The sequence below is a fragment of the Oncorhynchus masou genome, chromosome 25 (genome assembly GCF_036934945.1).
Source record: "Oncorhynchus masou masou isolate Uvic2021 chromosome 25, UVic_Omas_1.1, whole genome shotgun sequence".
Classification (NCBI taxonomy): Eukaryota; Metazoa; Chordata; class Actinopteri; order Salmoniformes; family Salmonidae; genus Oncorhynchus; species Oncorhynchus masou.
In genome coordinates this window covers 38,562,450-38,584,568 of record NC_088236.1, presented here as the reverse complement: position 1 = coordinate 38,584,568, position 22,119 = coordinate 38,562,450, and the positions used below count along the sequence as shown (strand labels likewise).

At 41.1% G+C, this 22,119-nt stretch overlaps 1 protein-coding gene across 1 annotated transcript; it reads left to right on the top strand.

Moving 5' to 3' along the window:
• The first annotated feature begins 893 nt into the window (after positions 1–893).
• LOC135513640 (protein shortage in chiasmata 1 ortholog) lies at positions 894–21,419 on the top strand. The gene is made up of 28 exons (XM_064936504.1): positions 894–960; positions 5,188–5,263; positions 5,596–5,725; positions 5,948–6,038; positions 6,204–6,406; positions 6,666–6,828; positions 7,039–7,043; positions 8,305–8,421; positions 8,660–8,789; positions 9,592–9,697; positions 9,925–10,159; positions 10,286–10,315; positions 10,476–11,018; positions 11,173–11,349; positions 11,851–12,027; positions 12,299–12,391; positions 12,520–12,701; positions 12,891–12,963; positions 13,225–13,294; positions 13,391–13,569; positions 13,854–13,959; positions 14,065–14,176; positions 14,494–14,609; positions 14,692–14,779; positions 14,874–15,005; positions 18,093–18,242; positions 18,498–19,320; positions 19,523–21,419. Coding segments are annotated over exons 1-28 (4,395 nt in total). The 5' UTR covers positions 894–958; the 3' UTR covers positions 19,609–21,419.
• Positions 21,420–22,119: the final 700 nt, after the last annotated feature.

Genomic DNA, 22,119 nt, shown 5'->3' with positions numbered 1-22,119 from the left:
TACATCGCCTGCTGAATCTTTTGTATCCCTTTGTCAGGATTTGTAAGAAGACATGACAGTCATCGTGATAACTGACTTTTTCAGATGGGTCACACTTGGTAATGTCAGCATAATGTTCAACAACATCTATCTGTAAAATTGTGACTGTGTAAAAAAGGTGTTGTATTCTTATTTGTGATAACATGCAAGTGAATATGTTTTCAGTGTTTTTAATTGTTCATATAGTTTTATTATCAGCAATATCATAAATAATATGTTCTTAAAATAGCCTACATGCAATAAAATACACAATCTTTACTCTGTCGGTAGCAAAACCTTTTATAATTACATGTATTAATAACAAGTTCAGAATGAAATAGATGCAATACCAGTACTATGAGATGATAAAAACTGAAGGTGAACATTTATATTATGCACAAAATTACAATATTTCATGAAGGAAATATCAATATTCTGTGATCAAACACTTTTCCTCATGAATGTCAAGTCTGTGTTCAATGTCGAATTATCATATCATTGAGCTCAAGGAAGCATACAAATATAATTCTGCGTGAAGGATGGGAGCAGAGATCCTGAGTCGTCACTAGATAACACAGCCACAAAGTCATCATTATGGCTAAACCCCCGGCCATTTCTACAATGTATCTTCTTAGAATCATTCTAACCCTAACTGTAACCCTAATCGTAACCACACTGCGAACCCTACGCCTAACTATAGCCTTAAATGAAGACCAAAAAGCAAATTTATGTAGACAATTTAGACTTTGGGGCTGTGAAACTGACTTTGTGGCTGTATTGTCTAGTGGAAACGGAGATGCTGGGAGAAGGCCGAGTCGTGACGTCATGATTATCTGTCAAGTGAAGGTCACGAGAGCATCGAAAGGTGAGGTGAGACTGAAGTAAAGAAGAGGTTGTTATTTCATTTGTTTTTAGATGAAGGGAGGTCATTGGCGCCGCCATGTAAGTGTCATATAATAACGTAGCTAGCTAGCTATAAGTATTGAACAAAAATGTATGGTTGGTCATATACAACTAACTGTATTCCTGTTTTTTTTTTAGAGAGAGCTTGAGTCCATGTCCAGAGCTTGATAGCTAGCTCAGCTAACCCACATTTGATATGTTTTGGCAGTGAAGATAGCTAACGTTAGCTAGCTAGGTTAGTTAGCCTCTGTGGCCTGGTTGGCTATCCAACATCATACTAGAGAACGAATGTCAATTTAAAAAGAGTTAGCTAACAGAATACTTGTAATATCCTGCTTAATGTACTTCATGAGAATAGTAGATAACTAAATTAGGCATAATTTCTATTACAAAGAAGACATTGGTTTTGTACAACACTATAGTCATTATAATATAGTTAATATCTCTTTAGCAACAAAAACACATGGCTAAAGATCATACAGTAAGCTATTTAGGCCCTGGGTAATGTATTGTACAAAATACAGTACACTATTGGCCAAGTGCTCCCTACTAAGGCCTATATCAGAGGAGTTTATCTTCAACAGGGTGTACTAACTCAAATGAATCACAAGGTGTAGCTAATTTACAGCTACAATAAACTATTAGCTAACAGAACAACATATAGCCTCGTCCAGGGGTTCTCAATTTTGGGGGGACCAGGGATCCCATTTTGTGATAGCAAATTCATCAGGGACCCCCTCATAATCATAATCACACAACAGGAGTGCGATAAAAAATAGTCTACAAGGAGTTTTACTATGACATCTGCAGTGCATGGCTGGATGAACCAAGTCTCGGCCTGGAGAGGAAGTTTTGCATTGTTCAAGCAAATGCTCTACAATTCTACATAGTTTTTCCATGAGGCAAAGCTTTTTGGTTGGTGCCGCTTTAACGCTAATATGCTGCAATTCTACACATTTAGCCATGAGGCAGAGAGACAACTTTAAAGTTGTAAGCCTTAAATTACAGTGCATTGATGTGAAAATAAATACATGTTTTGAGTTAAGAAATGTATAAGTGGTGGAGTAATGTGCCTACCAATATCCCTTTGAGCCTCCCAGGGCCATGTTGCCCAAGGTTAAGAACATAATATTACATTGTATTACACACTTTAAACTTATTTCACAGTTCCTTTGGCCAAAAGTTGTTTCATCTGTTAGTAATATTCATTTTTCATGTATTTTCATTTTGAGGTCTGGCTGCGAACCCCTTGCAGACCCCACTTTGAAAACCCTTGGCTTAGCCTAATATCAGGATTTAAAAGCTACAGTCTGGGAATCTGTTTAGTTGTTTAATTCTCAAAGAATATAGCCTAAGATAGCTACATTTGAGCTATAGTGTCCACCTCAATGTACATATTTTGTACCCCTAAAACTGCAATGTTGGTTAAGGGCTTGTAAGTAAGCATTTCACTGTAAGGTCTACCTACACCTGTTGTATTTGGAGCATGTGACAAGTAAAATTGGATTTGATTTAATACAGGGCAGTTTGCCAGTCCTGTGGAGGTAGAGAAGGGGCTGCACTAACCCACAGAACAATTCCGCTATATTTAATAATCAAACAGGATGAAAACAACTGGTAACGGGACATAGATTATCGCCACATATGGTAGTCATTAGAGTCAAAAGGATCCTAAAGACTTTCATGTTATTTCCCACCTTCCTCTCTCTCTCCCTGGGCCTGGGCTGTTTAAGAGCCTTGAGAACTGAGGCAGCAAAACAACATCACCAAAAATAATCAGGAATAAGACCAAGGCCCTATAGTATGGTACATGAGAATAGAAGATACCAAATACCACATAATTAACCACAACTACAAACCACTAAACCACTACACTACACCCTGTATCTAGGGGGTCTGAACTTTAAGAAAACCACAGGGTGGACCACCGCCAGGTAGTGCTCTGCACAGACACAGCACTGGATCAGGGGACAACCAATCCACATAAAATCCCACATGAAGGATGCCACTTTTCCAGGGATGTTAACTCCCATAACAGTTGTATACATTATCTATGCAGTGGAGGATCTCAGTCATGCTCAACTTGAGGATGAAGATTTCTGCAGCCAACCCAGAGTCAGTCAAAATCAGCCACATCACCCAACCGTTAACAGGAAGGCCAACTACAAAGTAGGAGACTTGGCAAACAGTATACAGTACGTTCGGAAAGTATTCAGACCCTTTGACTTTTTCCACATTTTGTTACGTTACAGCCTTATTCTAAAATGGATTACATTTGTTTTTCCCCCTCATCAATCTAAACACAATTCCCCATAATGACAAAGTAAAAATAGGTTTGTAGAAATGTTTGCAAATTGTTAAAAAAAATGTAAACATTAAAAATATCACATTTAATAAGTATTCAGACCCTTTACTCAGTACTTTGTTGAACCACCTTTGGCAGCGATTACAGCCTCAAGTCCTATTGGGTATGAAGCTACAAGCTTGGCACACCTGTATTTGGGGAGTTTCTCCTATTATTTTCTGCAGATCCTCTCAAGCTGTGTCAGGTTGAGTGGGAAACGTTGCTGCATAGCTATTTTCAGGTCTCTCCAGAGATTTTTGATTGGGTTCATGTCCGGGCTCAAGCTGGGCCACTCAAGGACATTCAGAGACTTGTCCCGAAGCCACACCAGCGTTGTCTTGGCTGTGTGCTTAGTGTCGTTCCCCTGTTGGAAGGTGAACCTAAGCCCCAGTCTGAGGTCCTGAGTGCCCTGGAGCAGGTTTTCATCAATGATCTCTCTGTACTTTGCTCCATTCATCTTTCCCTCGATCCTGACTAGTCTCCCAGTCCCTGCCGCTGAAGAACATCCCCCCAGCATGATGCTGCCACCACCATGCTTCACCGTAGGGATACTGTCAGGTTTCTTCCAGATGTGACTTGGCATCCAGGCCAAAGAGTTCAATCTTCATCAGACCAGAGAGTCTTGTTTCGAATGGTCTGACAGTCTTTAGGTGCCTTTTGGCAAACTCCAAGTGGACTGTCATGTGCCTTTTACTGTGGAGTGGCTTCCGTCTGGCCACTCTACCATAAAGGTCTGATTGGTGGAGTGCTGCAGAGATGGTTGTCCTTCTGGAAGATTTTCTCATCTCCGCAGAGGAACTCTGGAGCTCTGTCAGAGTGACCATCAGGTTCTTGGTCACCTCCCTGACCAAGGCCCTTCTCCCCCGATTGCTCAGTTTGGCCTGGTGGCCAGCTCTAGGAAGAGTCTGGGTGGTGCCACTGTGTTCTTGGAGACCTTCATTGCTGCAGACATTTGTTGGTACCCTGCCCCAGATTTGTGCCTCGACACAATACTGTCTCTGAGCTCTATGGACAATTCCTTCTACCTCACGGCTTGGTTTTTGCTCTGACATGCACTGTCAACTGTGGGACCTTATATAGACAGGTGTCTGCCTTTGGAAATCAGTGGTGTTCATCTCCTCTTTGGTTGTAGTTTGGCTCGTCTGAAAAATACACCTGGGAGTATCTGTGGACATGAAATCAAAATAGTGGTCAGGAATTTCCAGTCTCTGAAATGTGATTTAAATCACATTATACTGTAGGTGAAAAACTCATTACAGCTGGCACACCACCCACGTTGCTTCCTACTGTGTCCCTAACTGAGTTCTCAAAGATTGCCATCAGACATTTTCATTGGATATTGACAACATGAAGCCAAGTACATTCTTAAAATATATGGATGTACTCATTGTGTACCTTCTTTTTAAATAAAATATCTGTCAAATGTACATTAATCTTAATCTTTGAGTTGGAGTGCATTTCACAAGTCAAACAAATGCAAATGTTTTAAGACAAAATACGATAAGGAGCCATGATACAAAATACTCTATTCTGCTCGAATTAATAATTTATTATTTTAAAATTTTTGAAACTCAATCAAACCTGGGCTGATGGAATGCTCTTCTCTTTAGTAGTGATACATTGTTGTTGTTTTCTTTCTTTTTTTTGGTTTACAATCTGTTGTATCTGACACAGTCCAAATACCTGTGTTAGTTTGTGTGTTTATGTTCATGCAGCCACTGGCTCACGTCACCACGTCACACAATACTATAGCTAATAAGTCATGCAAATACAATATGTTAGCGTTACAGGACCAATATCCATAATTTAAGTCTGTTTCTCTAATATGATCAATCTATTAGAGTTATAAAAATTCTGCACAACAAGTGCTACTCAGATCTTGACTCTCTATTCTTGCTCTACTTTTGTTTGTCCCCCTCCAGGTCTGAAGATGGGTGCTCTTTCTCAAGTCATATTTTCTCAGCAGTCAAGTATAGAGCTCTCGACTATTCTTCCGAGGTGAGTTGACTACTTAGGCCTTTCCCCTCTATCTGAAGACTGTGTGTTAGCCAATGATTTATCCCCTGTTTATTATTTTTAGTAAACATAAATTAGTGTTGTATATTGTTACCAAACTTCTTATTTTTTATTGCTTCCATTGCAACAGTCAAACTCAATCGAGTACAGCTAAAGTATTTGAAATTATTTATTCAAGGTATTATTTTCGGCTTTGCTTTGTATCTATAACTGCAGCCATGCTAAAAAAAGTAGTTTACCTTGCCATCTCGTATAAAATTGCTTCATTTGAACCTTGGTCTGATGTTAGATTGCATCGTTGTCTCAATCTATAGGCTTCTACTAGTCTCAAATTAACCATGAACTGGCTGGCCCTGCCAATGCCTTACCATCTGGGTAGCAGTGACCTCTACCCCCACACTGGTAACCCCCCTGAGGTCACCTACAGGAAACCATGGAGCAGAGGTATGTTGAGTTACTCTTTTTAATTACTTATCTACCTGACTACCCAGCAGTTGGCCCTATTCCAAGGTTTTTCAATGTAAATGCTTCAATTAAATATGGGCCAACATAGATTTGTATGATTATGATTATCTATAGGAAGGAGTCGAAACATTTACATTATTGCATCAGCAGTGGTTAGATAAGGACTCATAGGCAAGTTTTTCCTATTCCATGTTTTGACAGGGAATGTGATTTCCAACTGCAAACTGTTTGTCAGTGGATCTGTACTAGATGACTTGGGCATTAAAGGACAACCAACATATTCTCTTGAGAAGTAAACACTTAATTTGAATACATGTATATAGGCTACTGTACATCTACAGTATGTGTGTTGAAAGACAATCCAAATGCTTAAAGTTCAGTTTACACCTGAGAAGTTACTGAAGGATTGTATGCGCTACATGTGACAGGGTTTTCTTATCATGATGTCATTTTTCAGGTTGAGTGTTAGTCTGACCCAGATGAGAGTGGATCTTCTGGAGGTGATACCGAGCTCCAACCCTAACTCGCAGCTTGACTTAGATAGAGATGAAGCAGCGTGGTTCCTGCGAGAGGCTAGGAAGGACAAGGGGCACTTTGTCTGTAATGAATCCTTTAGCAAGAGCACAGGAGAGAAAATGAGCCCAAGACATCAGTGTGATGGTCAGTTCATAACATAATGCTTCAATGCCAATATTCCTACACTGTGTATCAGACAATGTTATTTTCCTGCTATTGGATGAATAACAATGAAGAGGAAAATCCCTTGGAGTTATTTTGAATTACGTATCCAGAGATATCCTCTCCTAAGGTATCTGCTATAAGAAGTGTCTATGTCAGTAGAGGTAAGTTAAAAGAAACAAGTCGCAAAATAACTATGTGGACATGTACTGATATAACCAAAACTGTATTTTCCTCTCAGATCTTGTCATGCCAGAGGAAGTTCTGTTTGCTGATCACTTGCCACAGTTCAGGAAACATCTGCCCTCCATGAAAGCCAAGTTGTCCAGACTGAGGAATCTGCCTGTGTCAGATCCTCTTCTCAGCTCCACTGGAGGCACCCTGTCAGAGGAAGCTATATTCAGGTAGGCAACAGTATTGGGGTCATTTCAGTGAACTCAGTAAGGGAATTGGAATTAAATTCTTAATCATCCTTATAGAAAACCATGGGCAATTTTCAATTCATTAAGGATATTTTAATTCATGGTGGTAATATACAGGTGTCTTTGTTGTGTAGTATTACTTAATGATCCGTTTTTGTTTTGTAAACTATTTAATGTCAATTGGGCTTTCAGGCACTGTGTGGCCTATGAGGTACCCCTTGATGCAGAGACGGAAAGCTCCGAAACCTGTTCAAACACTGACGAGGACTTTAGCAAAGAGTCGTTGTTGAATGAAGAGGTCATTTATTTGTATTATTATTATTATTTTAATGTTTTATTAACAACAAATGCAACAAAAAATAGTCATACTTTGCAACACAGTATGCAAAACAAAGACCATCTTTATACACAGGGTATACACATTTAAAGCTACAATATGTAACTTTTCTGGCAACCCAACTAAATTCACATAGAAATGTGAGTTATAGGTCTGAAGAAGCGGTAGATCTGTTCTATGTGCGCTATTTTTATGCTTCCCGTTCTTAAGTTTCATTTTTGCGTCTTTTCCATAACCAAAAATTTTGTAGTTTCAGCTGTTTGAAGCTGGTGTACAAAGCTAAAAATTAAATATGTTTTGCAGCGGTTTAGATGGTACAATGATACTCTACACTATGACTGCTCGTTTTGTCACATAAACTGAAATTAAGCGACTATTCAAATTTTAGCAACCATGAAATGGTGGAGCGATTTCTGCGTAGTGCATCTTTAAACAAAAATACGTAAGGCTTCACAGGCATTTAGGGTTCGCTGTGCTTTACCATTTTTTACATTTATTCATGCAGCATTTTAAAGTAATTTTCTTGGGTTTTCTTCAGCACTTGCATTTATGTATACAATATTTACCATACATAAAAGAGATTCATTATGTATACTTTGTTCTGATCCAAATCCTGATGATGAAATCAAAGTAATGCATCCTTACCGTCAAGCTGATCCCCAGCACCAGTTGATCTAATAAAGAAAGGCTCAAGATTTGTCCCAAAAAAACCTTAGTACAAATACAATCATAGAGAATGAAGAGATGATCATACAGGACACTGAGTAGGAAGATTATATAACACATCTGTTTAGCAAATAGTTACCAGATTGTATAAATGATTCAATGTTATTCCTTTCTTATAGTCTCTGATGTTACCTGTTGAAATGGACACCTGCACACCCAGGAGGGAAGATTGCCTCCCCTTTTCAAATATTCCTAAACTATTGAATGTTGTACCTGAATTGATAGAGGAGCGAACCTCTTGCCTGGATATGCTCACTAAAGGTGGGGGGGTAACTATATCTAGGAACAGCATTTACCGTGTAGAATGACTGACTGAGGCTAATCACAAAGTCCTGTGTCAGCTGTTTATTTAACCTTTAGCCAGTTAAGTCATTGTTTTATGTTCTTTCTTTCAGCAACTCCCCCAGATGCACTGGAGTCAGTAGACATATCCCAGTTTGAAGTGCCAAGCCTGCCAGTCAATGAATCCCACTGTGAGATTAATGAAATGCTGCTGGATCTCAAGTCATCAGGTACAAAACTATCGCTTTACCATAGATCTTACTTTACTGTAGATCTCCCTTTACTGTAGATCTCACTTTACTGTAGATCTCACTTTACTGTAGTTCTTACTTTATTGTATATTCTCATTATGTGTCAAGAGTCAATAAATCAACAGATTGGCTACATACACTGCACAATGTATTGTTGACATATGGTATAACCAAATCAATGTGTGAATTATTAGAATTTCCACCCCCCTCCTATCAGATCACTTGGTGTTGCCTACTCAGATGGAGATGGACCTACCCCTCACCCCCTCTCCCAAGCCCAACCTGACCCAGCTCTGTCTGGCCTCCTCCCAACTCTCAGCTGAGCAGATCTCTCCACTCTATAGAAAGTAAGTCACCTCTTGACCTTTCACCAGTGTGAGAGTAAGACTAGAGAGATAATACCATGTATTTTTCATATCTGGGGTACATTCCTTGGGCTGTTCTACCACTGCAGATGTGGCTAATTATATCATGATACAGGATCTAGCAACCTGTAATGTTGTTTGTTCTGAGATTCCATCACTAAGTGCGCTGCACCATATACACAGTACATCATATCTCTATATATGGCTCTGTAAGCGTGCCACTAAGTGATGCAGCGTGCCACTAAGTGATGCAGCGAGCCACTAAGTGATGCAGCGAGCCACTAAGTGATGCAGCGTGCCACTAAGTGATGCAGCGTGCCACTAAGTGATGCAGCGTGCCACTAAGTGATGCAGCGAGCCACTAAGTGATGCAGCGAGCCACTAAGTGATGCAGCGAGCCACTAAGTGATGCAGCGAGCCACTAAGTGATGCAGCGTGCCACTAAGTGTTGCAGCGTGCCACTAAGTGATGCAGCGTGCCACTAAGTGATGCAGCGTGCCACTAAGTGATGCAGCGTGCCACTAAGTGATGCAGCGTGCCACTAAGTGATGCAGCGTGCCACTAAGTGATGCAGCGTGCCACTAAGTGATGCAGCGTGCCACTAAGTGATGCAGCGTGCCACTAAGTGACGCAGCGTGCCACTAAGTGACGCAGCGTGCCACTAAGTGACGCAGCGTGCCACTAAGTGACGCAGCGTGCCACTAAGTGGCGCAGCGGGCCACTAAGTGATGCAGCGTGCCACTAAGTGATGCAGGGTCTCATGGGGCCGGTGATTGTCTTGTAGTTATTTTGTGTCTGAGAAAGATCAGGAGGAGATGGAAGAGGCACTTTGGAGGGCGGAGAAGCACCTTGACTTGGTAGTGGGCTTTCTTTTGGCAGGTAAGAGCATAGTACTGTAGTTGGATGAGGTGTGTGACATAACAAGACTTATCACAAATTACAATATGCACTGTTACCAGTTCACAGTTACCTACGTTCCCTCTGTCACACCTCCTTTGCCTGCATTCATGCTGCATTTTGCACATTGCGTTGTTAGCAGCAGTGCATTACTAAGAATACATTTTCTTCTCTTTGCTAAATGCTAACAGAGCCTCAGAAGTCAGAATCCGTTGTGCAGCTCCAGCCTTTGACCGAAGTCTTATTAGGGATTGGTCGGGACAACTCTGTGAGACTCGATGAAGGAATGGAACTATCACTTCTGGGAACAAACTCACCAGAACTTATAGGGATGTATGGGAATGGTTCCTCTGACTTCACTGAGAGTATGATGATCTCAGACCAACCCCACCTTATGGAGACATTGAGCAGTATGATAGAGGACTTCACACTACTATCACCCTGCCAGATGGACAGTAAGTTTGACTGATCTATAAAACTATTGTCCCACTGCAGTATTGCTAGCTACCTGTCTAGGTAACTTTGTAAATTCTTTCAAAGCGTGAAACTTATTTAGGATGTTGTGTTATCTTGTTTTACAGATATATTGAGGGAATCTGTAGATGACTCTGGTAAGTTTAATATCAGGCCGATATATGAATCAGTTTATTACCATATAATATAATAATCACCTTGCTGCCGCTATCTTCCGCAGTGCTTGAAAATACATTGAAAATGTGTATAATATGGCTGCAGCAAAGTTCTGGATCTCGCTCCTCTCTCTGTCCCTAGAGTTGTCAGGCCCACCAAGTGAGATCAAAGGCAGGTCTATCCTGAAGAATGCAACGCCCATGGTTGTGTCGTATCATCAGGAGAGAGAGGGAGCTGGGAACACAGACGTTTCAGCACCAGCTGTTGCCACTTCCCAGGAGAGAGAGAGGACCGGGAATGTGGCTCTCACAGCCCAAGCATCTACTTCTTCCCAAGAGAAAGAGAGATCTGGGACTGTGGTCTTTTCAACGCAGGCTGTTTCAACTTCTCGTGAGAAAGAGAGACCTGGGAGTGTGGCCATCTCAGCAGCACAGGCTACCACCACTACTTATCTGGAGAAGTTAAACCATGCCGTTAGACCTCAGAAGAAGGAGGGTTTACCTCACCAGAGAGCTAATATATCCAAACTCCCAACCCCCAGACCCAGTGTGAGAGACCGTCACATGAGTCTCCCAGTGGCTAAACCTCAGAAGGACTTAGACCCTCTGTCCACTTTCATGATGTTAAGGGCCCAACAGAGAACCTACGTCTCGGTGTCGCCTCAGAACCATACAAGCACCCCAGGTAGAGTATGAAATAGATACAATATGATATTTTACTGTCCATGTTCATGGTAATTCACCATGACAAGCAGTATTCACAGCAACATGGGTTTGTGAGATTATTTTAGGCCCTCTAAGGATTTAACTTATTTAATAAGTAAGTGAGTGATTTTCAGTGGCACAGGTGGAGCAGCAGACACCACAGCCACCTACGACAGAAATGAGGCCTGGCTTTGATGTAAAGCCTGTTGCCTATGCAGTCACAGGAAATTACATCAGAGACCCTGAGGAAGTCATTCAGCCTGTCCCTGAGGACAGACATAACAGCAAAGTCATACATGTCCAAGCCACAGGTACAGTGCAGTACTGTGGTTCACATTGAACTAAATAATCCTACTAAATATGTTCACCTATATTAATAGCTAAATACTGTTACTAAACATTTACATAGCTACAGTATATTGATAACCAAATGCAGACGATGCTGTGAAAACTGATTCCATCGTCCCCTAACCATGAGCAGGTTGGCAATTATTGTGATGACTTATGTACTAGAGGCAGCTCTGCAGAGTGGTCACTAGCTGGCACAGCCACGATGTCCTAAAATATTTTTTAAAACCTAACCTTAACCACACTGCTTACCTTATCCCTAATCCTAACCTTAAATTAAAGACCATTTCATTAATTATTACGATATATAGTCAATTTGGACTTTGCAGCTGGCCAATCTAGAGGATATCACTCAGCTCTGCCTCCAGGACAAGATTCATCCCAATAAACATCAAGCTGCTAACCATGACACACGTCCAATTCTGAGCACAGTTACAGCCGCCTCCCCTCCCTCTGTGCTGCAGAGAGTCAGTTCTGGGCATACAGAGAGCTGCAGGCGTTTGCTCTGCCCTGCCTGTCCAGAGCCAGGGAGTTGGGACTTACCAACACAGCCTGTGGAGACTACAGCACCCTGTACCCGGACCACACACGTTTCCTACTGAAACAGCAGGAGAAGGAGCTCAGCATTCGACAGGGCCAGGGTGAGACACACACACATTTACCAAACACAACCAGTCAGGCATCCATCATGCTTGGACACTGGTGTATATATGTGTTGGCTTATTCTGGTGTGTTCTTCCTTGACTTTCCATTTGTTTAGTAGATTTCTGATAAACCGTGTTTAAGCCACGATTGAAAGAATCAAAGTAAATACAAATTAAGGTAATAATATACTGCAGCCTAGTAATTGAATCTGAATGTCTCATTTTATGGCCTGACATATAGAATAACTTGTTTGATGTTGTGTTGCAGACCCAGAGGCTTTGTTTAACTATGTGGCACTGATACATGTCCTTGTGACAGTGAAGGACCTGCTCTTCAAGTGTGACCTTAGCACTGCAGTGGGTCAGTATACAGGAGTTGAAAATGTCACCTCCTAGCACACTACTATTCAACAATGCTTTTAATTGATCGCAAACCACGGTTTTGTCCTCTATACATCTGGAATTCCCCTCTTTTTGGTCCTGTAACAGAGTACCTATCCAAGGCCACAGAGGCCTGCGTGGGGCAGAGTCTGGACAAGCTGGTGAGAAAGCTGGAGATTGTTCTGTATCTCAGTCAGAAAAAACAAGAGCCCAACCCTAAGATACTGGAACTGCAGGAACAGCTGTCCACATGGGTGCAGAGCAAGAGCAAAGGGGTCCAAAACTCCAATGTGAGTTTTCTTTCCTATCAAAATGCATATGGATATGAAAAGAAAAAGTTGCACTTAATTCAACATGAAAGCTAAAAGGCACGATAAGATCTACAGTATGTGAACTTTACCACAAATCCGACTATGTTGTGAAAGTCATCACAATTGATGACTGTAGTATTTCAGAGGTAAATTCGTTTAATATTGTAGGTTCTGGTGATAATAACAATGGACTTGGACTGTGCCATAGCTATGCTCATTAAAGCCCTGAGCCAAGTCACAGGTAAGGAAACTTTCTCGCTTCTCTCAGACTTGACCTAGTATTGTCTAGTTTGTATTACTCAGTAATGCCAATTCCAGCAGACATGGCCTGTTGCGGTGCATTTATCTTACACTTGCTCACATTTTTAAATTTAATAGTCTTATGCAAGATTACTTTACTAATCAGCCCCACCCTATCTGAGTGCGTGTGTGTGTGTGTGTGCGCGTGTGTGTGCGCGTGTGTGTGCGTGTGTGTGTGTGCGTGTGTGTGTGTGTGTCCCAGGTGAGACTGTAGCTGCAGTATATCCTGAGGAGAGTCGAAGTAAGCTGGAGGGTTCGAAAGTTCTAGATAGGCGAGTATCTCCCAAAACTCTATTTATACATACTTCTTTTGTTTATTGGAACTCCTATTGAGAAATTATACTGTCATGCCTTCTCCCTTCTCCCAGCCTGCAGCATAGCTGTTGTGTGGTGGTGTGTAGTCAGCACATGGGAGCAGACTTCCCCTGGGACTGTTTCTCCCTGGTGGTGGAGTACAGCAACACAGAACACTCGCCCTGGGCTGCCATCTGCACAGAGAGGAACATCACACACATCACCTTCCAGACCAGGATACCTAATTCCTCTGGTTTGTATTGAACTCAGCAGGAAGATGATTCTTTTAAATGGTGTTAAATTGCTTCTTGGCCATTTCTCATGAAATTCTAAAATGATCGATCAATTATGATAATCGAATATATTTGTAGTGCCCTTTTTACAACAGCAGTTGTCACAAAGTGCGTATACAGAAACCGAGCCTTAAACCCAAGAGCGCAAGCAATGCAGATGTAAAGGCACTATAATAATCTATTCTCCTTTCACCAATTTCCATTTGTGTGTGCTTGCCTGTCTGTGTTTGTAATAATCCATCAGTGAGTGACCCTGAGTCTTGGTCTCTGGAGCAGAGTGTCCCCTTCGTGTTGTTTGTGACCGAGGGTCTGCTCAGCTGTCCTCTGTTGCTTCAGATACTGGAATCAACGTGGGTCTTCTTTCCACTGAATAATTTGAAGTCACTTCTGAAATCCGTTGACTTTACTGGCCTTATTTCTTGGAGTAGGTTTGAGGATGTGTCTCTTTGTTGCAGGTGTAATATGACTGTATTGGAGAGGAGCCATTCTCAGTCCTTGCAGATGCTTGGAGGGACTCACCACTATGCTGTGATTACAGTAGACGAAAGCACTGCAGTCATCATTCAAGTAGGTCCTCCTGGCCAGTCTCATTGAGGAGAGAGCCATGCTCTGTCTCTTTCGAATGATCTTATCCATTGTTTAGTTGTGTCCCAATAAATGTTCTTCGGAAGAATGTCTCTCCACCAAAATGGACTGTATGCCCATGGCCTTCTCCCTTCATACACTCCCCTTTCTATCCTATTATTACATTGTTGAATACCACATTTCCCAGTTGATACCACTTTTCTATCTGTTTCTGTCTCATATCTAGAAGAACTGTAGGTTAAGACATTATTCTCAAACTGTGCATATGTGTTCTTTGCTCTGGTCTCCCCCATCACCAGGAGCAGGAGGAGCTGTGTCAGGAGCGGGCCTGTGAGAGTCTAGTGATTCGACTGACTGCTCTGTCTCTGCAGTACAGCTGCTGCTGGCTCATCCTTCACTGCCAGCAGGACTCTGGGTTAGTACTCACCATCAACGCACACACATTTCCCACAGAAGACATTTTTGAGTTGTCTTTGTGGTCGTCTCTGTGGGTGTAGGTTGACCAGTGAGGGCTTCAACAACCTGGTGTTGGTCTACTCCTCTCTGGTGCTGTTTGGCCTCAAGACTGAGGACCTGGATGTCAAGGTAAAATACATTTAATATCTCATCAAAATCAACCATGCAAGTCTGATACAACATTTCTATGAATGCCTTGCTGACTTATTTCTCTCAATACCAGGTGCTTATTGTATCAGAAGTGGTGGACATTGCCAAATGGATCTGCCAGATAGCCTTCCATACACTGCTGTCCAGTGACAGAGATCCTCTCAGCTACCTGGACAGAGAGTGGCTTTCTGTGATTTCCTCAAAGGTGACTAGTAACTACTGTAGTCTTACCAAACTGCCTTTTTATCTCTCAGTAGCATGTGGTATTTTCATCCTTTCCACTGCTATTATTATCATTTGGTTCAAGTTATTAATCAACCTACCGGGGTGTTTACAAACACGACAGGAACAAGGTCATCCACATGTGTTGATTCCATTTTTTTTGATACTGTAGAACGTTGTTCTAAAGCTGTACCCATTGGATGCAGTGATCACAATACAGTGGCTATATCAGGGAAGCCAAAGTTCCAAAAGCTGGGCCTAAAATAGTGTATAAGAGATCATACAAAAGATTTAGCTGTGACCCTTATGTGGATGATGTAGACACTGCACTTGATGAATTTATGAAATTGCTTCTTTCAATTATTGATAAGCATGCACCTGTTAAGAAACTCAATGTTAGAACTGTGAGGGCACCATTGATGAGGATATGGAAAAACTGTACGGTTGAAAGTGATGTGGCAAATATGTCTGGCTGCACATCTGACTGGCTGACTTACTGCAAATTGAGAAATTATGTGACTAAACTCAACAAATCGAAGAAGAAACTATATTATGGAGCCAAGACTAATTGTATAAAAAATTTAAATTAAATTATGGGCAGAAAGACAAATTCAACTCCATCTTTCATCAAATCAGATGGTTTATTCATCACAAAACCATTTGATGTTGCCAATTATTTTAATGATTACTTCATTGGCAAAGTGGGCAAACTTAGGCAGGAAATGCCAACAACAAACAGTGAGCCATCATACTCGTGCATAAAAATACAAATAATGAAAAAAAGCATTGCAAGATAGAATTTTGGTTGATTCTTTTTGACTAACCTCCTGGCATTGACAACTTAGATGGAAAGCTACTGAGGATTGTAGCTGACTCTTTAGCCACTCCTATCCGTCATATCTTTAATCTGAGCCTAGAGGAAAGTCTTTGTCCTCAGGCCTGGAGGGAAGCCAAAGTCATTCCGCTACCCAAGAGTGGTAAAGTGGCCTTTACTAGTTCTAACAGCTGACCTATCAGCTTGCTGCCAGCTCTTAGCAAACTGTTGGGAAAAATTGTGTTTGACCAAATACAATGCTATTTCTCTGTAAACAAATTAACAGACTGTCAGCATGCTTATAGAGAAAGGCACTCAACATGTACTGCACTGACACAAATGAATGATGATTGGTTGAAAGAAATTGATATGAAGATTGTGGGACCTGTACTGTTAGATTTCATCACAGCAGTTGATATTATTGACCATTAACTGTTGTTGAGAACTTATGTGCTATGGCTTTTCAACCTCGGCCATATCGTGGATACAGAGCTATCAATCTAATAGAACTCAGAGGGTTTTCTTTAATGGAAGCTTCTATAATGTCAAACATGTAAAGTGTGGTCTATAGCAGGCAGGTCTCTAGGCCCTCTACTTTTTTCTATTTTTACCAATTTTTACCTTCCACTCGCATTAAACAAAGCATGTGTATCCATGTATGCTGATGATTCAACCATATAAGCATCAGAAACCACAGCTAATGAAGTCACCGAAACCCTTAACAGAGTTGCAGTCTGTTTTGGAATGGGTGGCCAGTAGTAAACTTGTCCTGAACATCTCTAAAACTAAGAGCATTGTATTTGGTAGTTCTAAGTTCTAGTCCTCAGCTGAATCTGGTAATGAAGGGTGCAATCCAGAACAAGTTGAGGAGACTAAATGACTTTGTGTTACCTTAGATTGTAAACTGTTATGGTCAAAACATATAGATTCAATGGTTGTGAAAATAGGGAGAGTTTTGTCTGTAATAAAGATAATCTCTGCTTTTATAACACTGCACTCCAAAAAGCAAGTCCTGTAGGCTCCAGTTTTGTCTTATCTTGAATATTGGCCAGTTGTGTGGTTGAGTGCTGCAAGGAAGACCTAGTTAAGCTGCAGCTGGCCCAGAACAGAGCGGCACGTCTTGCTCTTCATTTTAATCAGAGGGCTGATATAAATACTATTCATGCCAGTCTCTCTTGGCTAAGAGTTCTGTAGAGATTGACTGCATCACTTCTTTGTTTTTATGAGAGACATTGTGTTGAAAATTCCAAATAGTTTGCATAGTCAACTTAAACTCATCTCTGACACACACACTTACTCCACCAGACATGCCACCAGGGGTCTTTTCACAGTCCCCAAATTCAAGAAGGCGTACAGTATTATATCGAGCCATTGCAAAAACAGATAAAGCAACACCACACGGCACAACACCTCTCCCCTATTTGACTTAGATAGTTTGTGTGTATGTATTGATATGTAGGTTACGTGTGACATTTTTAAATGGATCTAGTTCTATCCTTGAGCTGTTCTTTTCTATTAATGTTCTGTATTATGTTTCATGTTTTGTGTGGACCCCAGGAAGAGTAGATACTGCTTTTGCAACAGCTAATGGGGATCCTAATACCAAATGAATGTAGTTAATTTCAGAGTGCTGTATAATAGTGCCGATTTCATCATTTAGTTAATTAATGACGGAAGCATACAGTTTACACAGAGGGAATTAGTTGTCCCAGTGGAGGGTCTGTGTGCGTGTGTGCGAATGTGTTTGTATGTGTATATGGATGTACAGTATCAGTCAAAAGTTTGGACACACAAACTAATTCAAGGGTTTTTCTTTATTTTTACTATTTTCTACATTTTGGAATAATAGTGAGGACATCAACACCATGAAATAACACATATGGAATCATGTAGTAATCAAATCAAAATATATTTTATATTTGAGATTCTTCAAATAGCCACCCTTTGCCTTGATGACAGCTTTGCACACTCTTGGCATTCTCTCAACCAGCTCCATGAGGTAGTCACCTGGAATGCATTTCAATTAACAGGTGTGCCTTTGTGGAATTCCATTCCTTCTTAATGCGTTTGAGCCAATCAGTTGTGTTGTGACAAGGTAGAAAATAGTATAAAGAGTATAAAAAATAAAGAAAAACCCTTGAATGAGTAGGTGTGTCCAAACTTTTGACTGGTACTGTGTGTGTGTCTTTTTGCGTGTGTGTACGTGTTTGTTTATTTGGTCTCACCGGCTGCTCTTCCCTTATGTCTTCCCTCCAGGAGGAGAGGTGCCTCTTAAGTTTCCCCTGTGTGAACCCTTTGGTGGCCCAGCTGATGTTGAGTAGGGGCCCCTCTCTCCACTGGCTCCTGGGGGCCTCCCTCTCCCAGCTGCAGGAGCTGCTCCCTGAGGTCCCTTACAAAGTTGTCAAGGTGACCTGGCCAGCCATCTCGTCTCACGAGTTTCCTAGTCTTGTCATACACCTTGCCTTCATTGGGAAGAAAATATGGGGTTGTCTTTTACTTTTTTGTATATTACAATGTAGATGTATGCGTTTTCCATATACTATGGAACATCTGCATCCTCATCATTCCGAACTTTGTCTTCAGTTATGTTTAATCAGCCAAACTCTGTAAAGGTGCTATATTGATACAAACTTGAAATAATTATCTTCCTTCTTATTTCAGCTCTTCAGTGACACCACGTCTCTGTACAAGCTGACTGCGGCTACCTCCTCCACAGAGTCTCACACTGACTTCACTCATCAGAAAGACCACAATAGCCCCACTGAGCCTTGGGCCACAAGCAGAGACAATCAATACACACACACCGACACTCATACAAGCCGCGATCCACACGCCGACTGCAACCGTCACACACACCGCGACCCAGAACCATTCAACTCCATCTGCTTCCTCGCTGGCTCCCCCAGTGCTGAGAGTGTAGCGGGGAGCTTCTATGAAGAAAGCTCTGTCATGACCAAGGAAGATGGTGCAGACTTCCAGGTGGACTTGAATCCCTCCTTTGGCTCCCAGCAGGCCCCTTTTCAGCACACCTGGAGCCACAACCCATGGGAGGTAGAGAAGAGCAATGAGCTGAAGTTTGTAGGCTGGAATAGAGGAGGAGAGGAGTGGACGGGCAGCGCACCCCTGCACCAGGAGTCCTGTGGCTCCCCCAGAAACTACGCGCCAGAAAATCAATTTCTGACGGGCCTCTCATCCTCATTCAGCTACAGCACCAACACACAGAGACCAGCGTACTCCGACAACCAGATGTACTCGTTCTCTACAGTAGGGTACAGTGACCGGCTGCACTACCCTGATGTCAGCCACTACCCCAGCCTGGCCTCGCCTAGAGGAGCTCTGGCATGGGGGGGCAGTAGCAGTGGCAGTCCCAACAGCACTGCCCTGGGGAGGGGAGACATGAGTGTGTCACCTGACTATGGGACCAGTTACAGAACGGGGATGGAGAGGAAGAGGAGAGCAGAAGGCCCAGAGATGGCTGGCACAGGTGAAGACTGAGAGTAACATGTTTAGAGTGCTGAGAAATCAAGTTTGAATTTAAATAGGTTTTTAGAGAACTCCTTTAGTCTTTTGGAAAAGTTCCAATATAGCCTGAAGTGTGAAAAGAACATAATTATTTATGTAAATGTGAGCAATTACAAGATTATTTTGTCCTGTTCATGTATTTCACTCTTCTTATTTCCCCCCAGTTTTAACGCCATTGAAGAGGGGAAAGCTCAGTTATGAGAAGGTGCCAGGCCGAAGTGATGGACAGACAAGACTAAGGTTTTTCTAAAATGTCTCATATTTATGAAGTTGCAAAATAGTAAGAATGACCTGAATGAACAGAAAACTCTCAAGGATAGAATCCTGTCAGTCCCTTGCCCTGTCTACAACTAGTGATATTCAGTATGTAAGAAATACAGGTGCAGTGCCTTCCAGAAAGTATTCATAACCCTTGACTTATTCCACATTTTGTTGTGTTACAGCCTGAATTCAAAATGGATTCCTTTTATTTTGTTTGTCACCCATCTATACACAATACCAGATAATGACAAATAGAAAGCGTGTTTTTAGAAATCTTGGGAGTCAATACTTTGTAGAAGCACCTTTGGCAGCAATTACAGCTGAGTCTTTCTAGGTAAGTCTCTAAGAGCTTTCCACGCCTGGATTGTGCAACATTTGCCCATTTTATTTATTTCAAAATTCTTCTAGATCTGTCAAATTGGTTGTTGGTCATTGCTAGACAACCATTTTCAGGTCTTGCCGTAGATTTAAATCAGAAGTATAACTTGGCCACTCAAGAACATTCAGTTTCTTCTTGGTAAGCAACACCAGTTTATATTTGACCTTGTGTTTTAGGTTATTGTGCTGCTAAAAGGTGAATTCATCTCTCAGTGTCTGGTGGAAAGCAGACTGAACCAGATTTTCCTCTAGGATTTTGCCTGTGCTCCATTCAGTTTCTTTTTTATTCTGAAAAACTCCCCAGTCCTTAACTATTACAAGCAAACACATAACATGATGCAGCCACCACTATGCTTGGAAATATTGAGAGTGCAACTCTTGTAATGTGTTGTATTGGATTTGTCCCAAACATAAGACTTTGTATTTAGGACATAAAGTGAATTGCTTTGCCACGTTTTTTTTTGCAGTATTACTTTAATCACTTGTTGCCAACAGGTTGCATATTTTTTAATATTTGTATTCTGTACAGGCTTCCTTCGTTTCACTCTGTCAAATTGGTTAGTATTGTGTTGTAACTACAATGTTGTTGAGCCATCCTCAGTTTTCTCCTATCATAGCCATTAAACCCTGAGTGATTTCCTTCCTCTCCGGCAACTGTGTTAGGAAAGACGTCTGTATCTTTGTAGTGACTAGGTGGAGTGACTAGGGATGTTCAATGTCTTGCTTTATTTATTTTTTTACCCATCTAACAATAGGTGCCCTTCTTTGCGAAAACCTCCCTGGTCTTTGTAGTTGAATCTGTGGGTGAAATTCACTACTCGACTGAAGAACCTTACAGATAAATTGTATGTGTTGGGTTCAGAGATGAGGTAGTCATTCAAAAATCATGTTAAATGTTATTATTGCACACAGAGTGAGTCCATACAAGTTATTTAGGCTTGCCACAACAAAGGGGTTGAACACTTCTTGACTCAAGACGTTTCAGCTTTTCATTTTAAATGTTTAATTCCACTTTGACATTATGGGGTATTGTGTGTAGGCCAGTGACACAAAATCTCAATTTAATTCATTTAAAATTCAGGCTGTAACATAACAACATTTCTAAAAAGTCAAGGGGTATGAATACTTTCTGAAGGCTCTGTAATATACCATAGGTTCTTGAGTGTTTTATAGGACACTATTAAATGTTCAACTGTTGTTAGGAAAATAATCATACATTTTTGTTTAAGTTTTTTTAATAAAAATGTTGTGAATGTTTTATAAGAAGGATGCGTGTAGACAGTTTTGTGTAATTTTGGCTTTTACAAATTCATATAAAAATATGACGTTAAAGATACTGAAATGTTGTCCTCTATCTTTCTTTGCTTTTGCCAAAATATGTTAAGCATTGTATCAGGACCATGAACAAGACCGGATTAATATTTATGAACTCAAATGAATGTATGTTAGTAATTTCCATGAATTCAAATGTTCACTTAGTGCATATCTAAACATCTTCTGTCTAGTCCAATTCTTTCGTCTTGTGACCTTTCCGTAGCAGTCAACTGTCTCCATGGTTAGTGTTTTTAGCTGTGCCGCAGTGAGAAACAGCAGGTGGACTGGACATCAGGACTGCAATAAAAGCTCCATTCACAAGCATAGCCACTGTATTTACCGACAATAAGGGACTAAGACTATACTGGTCCCAAATACCTCAGTTACAACTTGTAAAAATGCTTTATGTAGTCAGATAGACACTGCATTTCCACTGCCATGTGAATAGTTGCTGAGAGAAACATTTTGCAGGGTTCGAGAGAATTCCAAAAGGAATACTACATATATTCTATTTGGGAGGTGTGTGTGAAATAACCATTGGGAAAGTAATACGTGCTTTGTATTTGTTTTTGCTGGGGATTCAGTTTTATATGGATTGTCCCTGCACTGAAAATAAGGATAGTTTTTTTCTCTGTAATTGACCTGCAATTTAGTCCTTGGCATTCCGACTTGATACATGAATAATTTTACACTCTAAAATTAGTCCGTTTACGTTAGATTAAATACCCAGATACATTATTATTACGAATACTACTTTTACATAGAATAATATTTCCTAATCAGAACATTTTATGAAGGTTCTATTTTT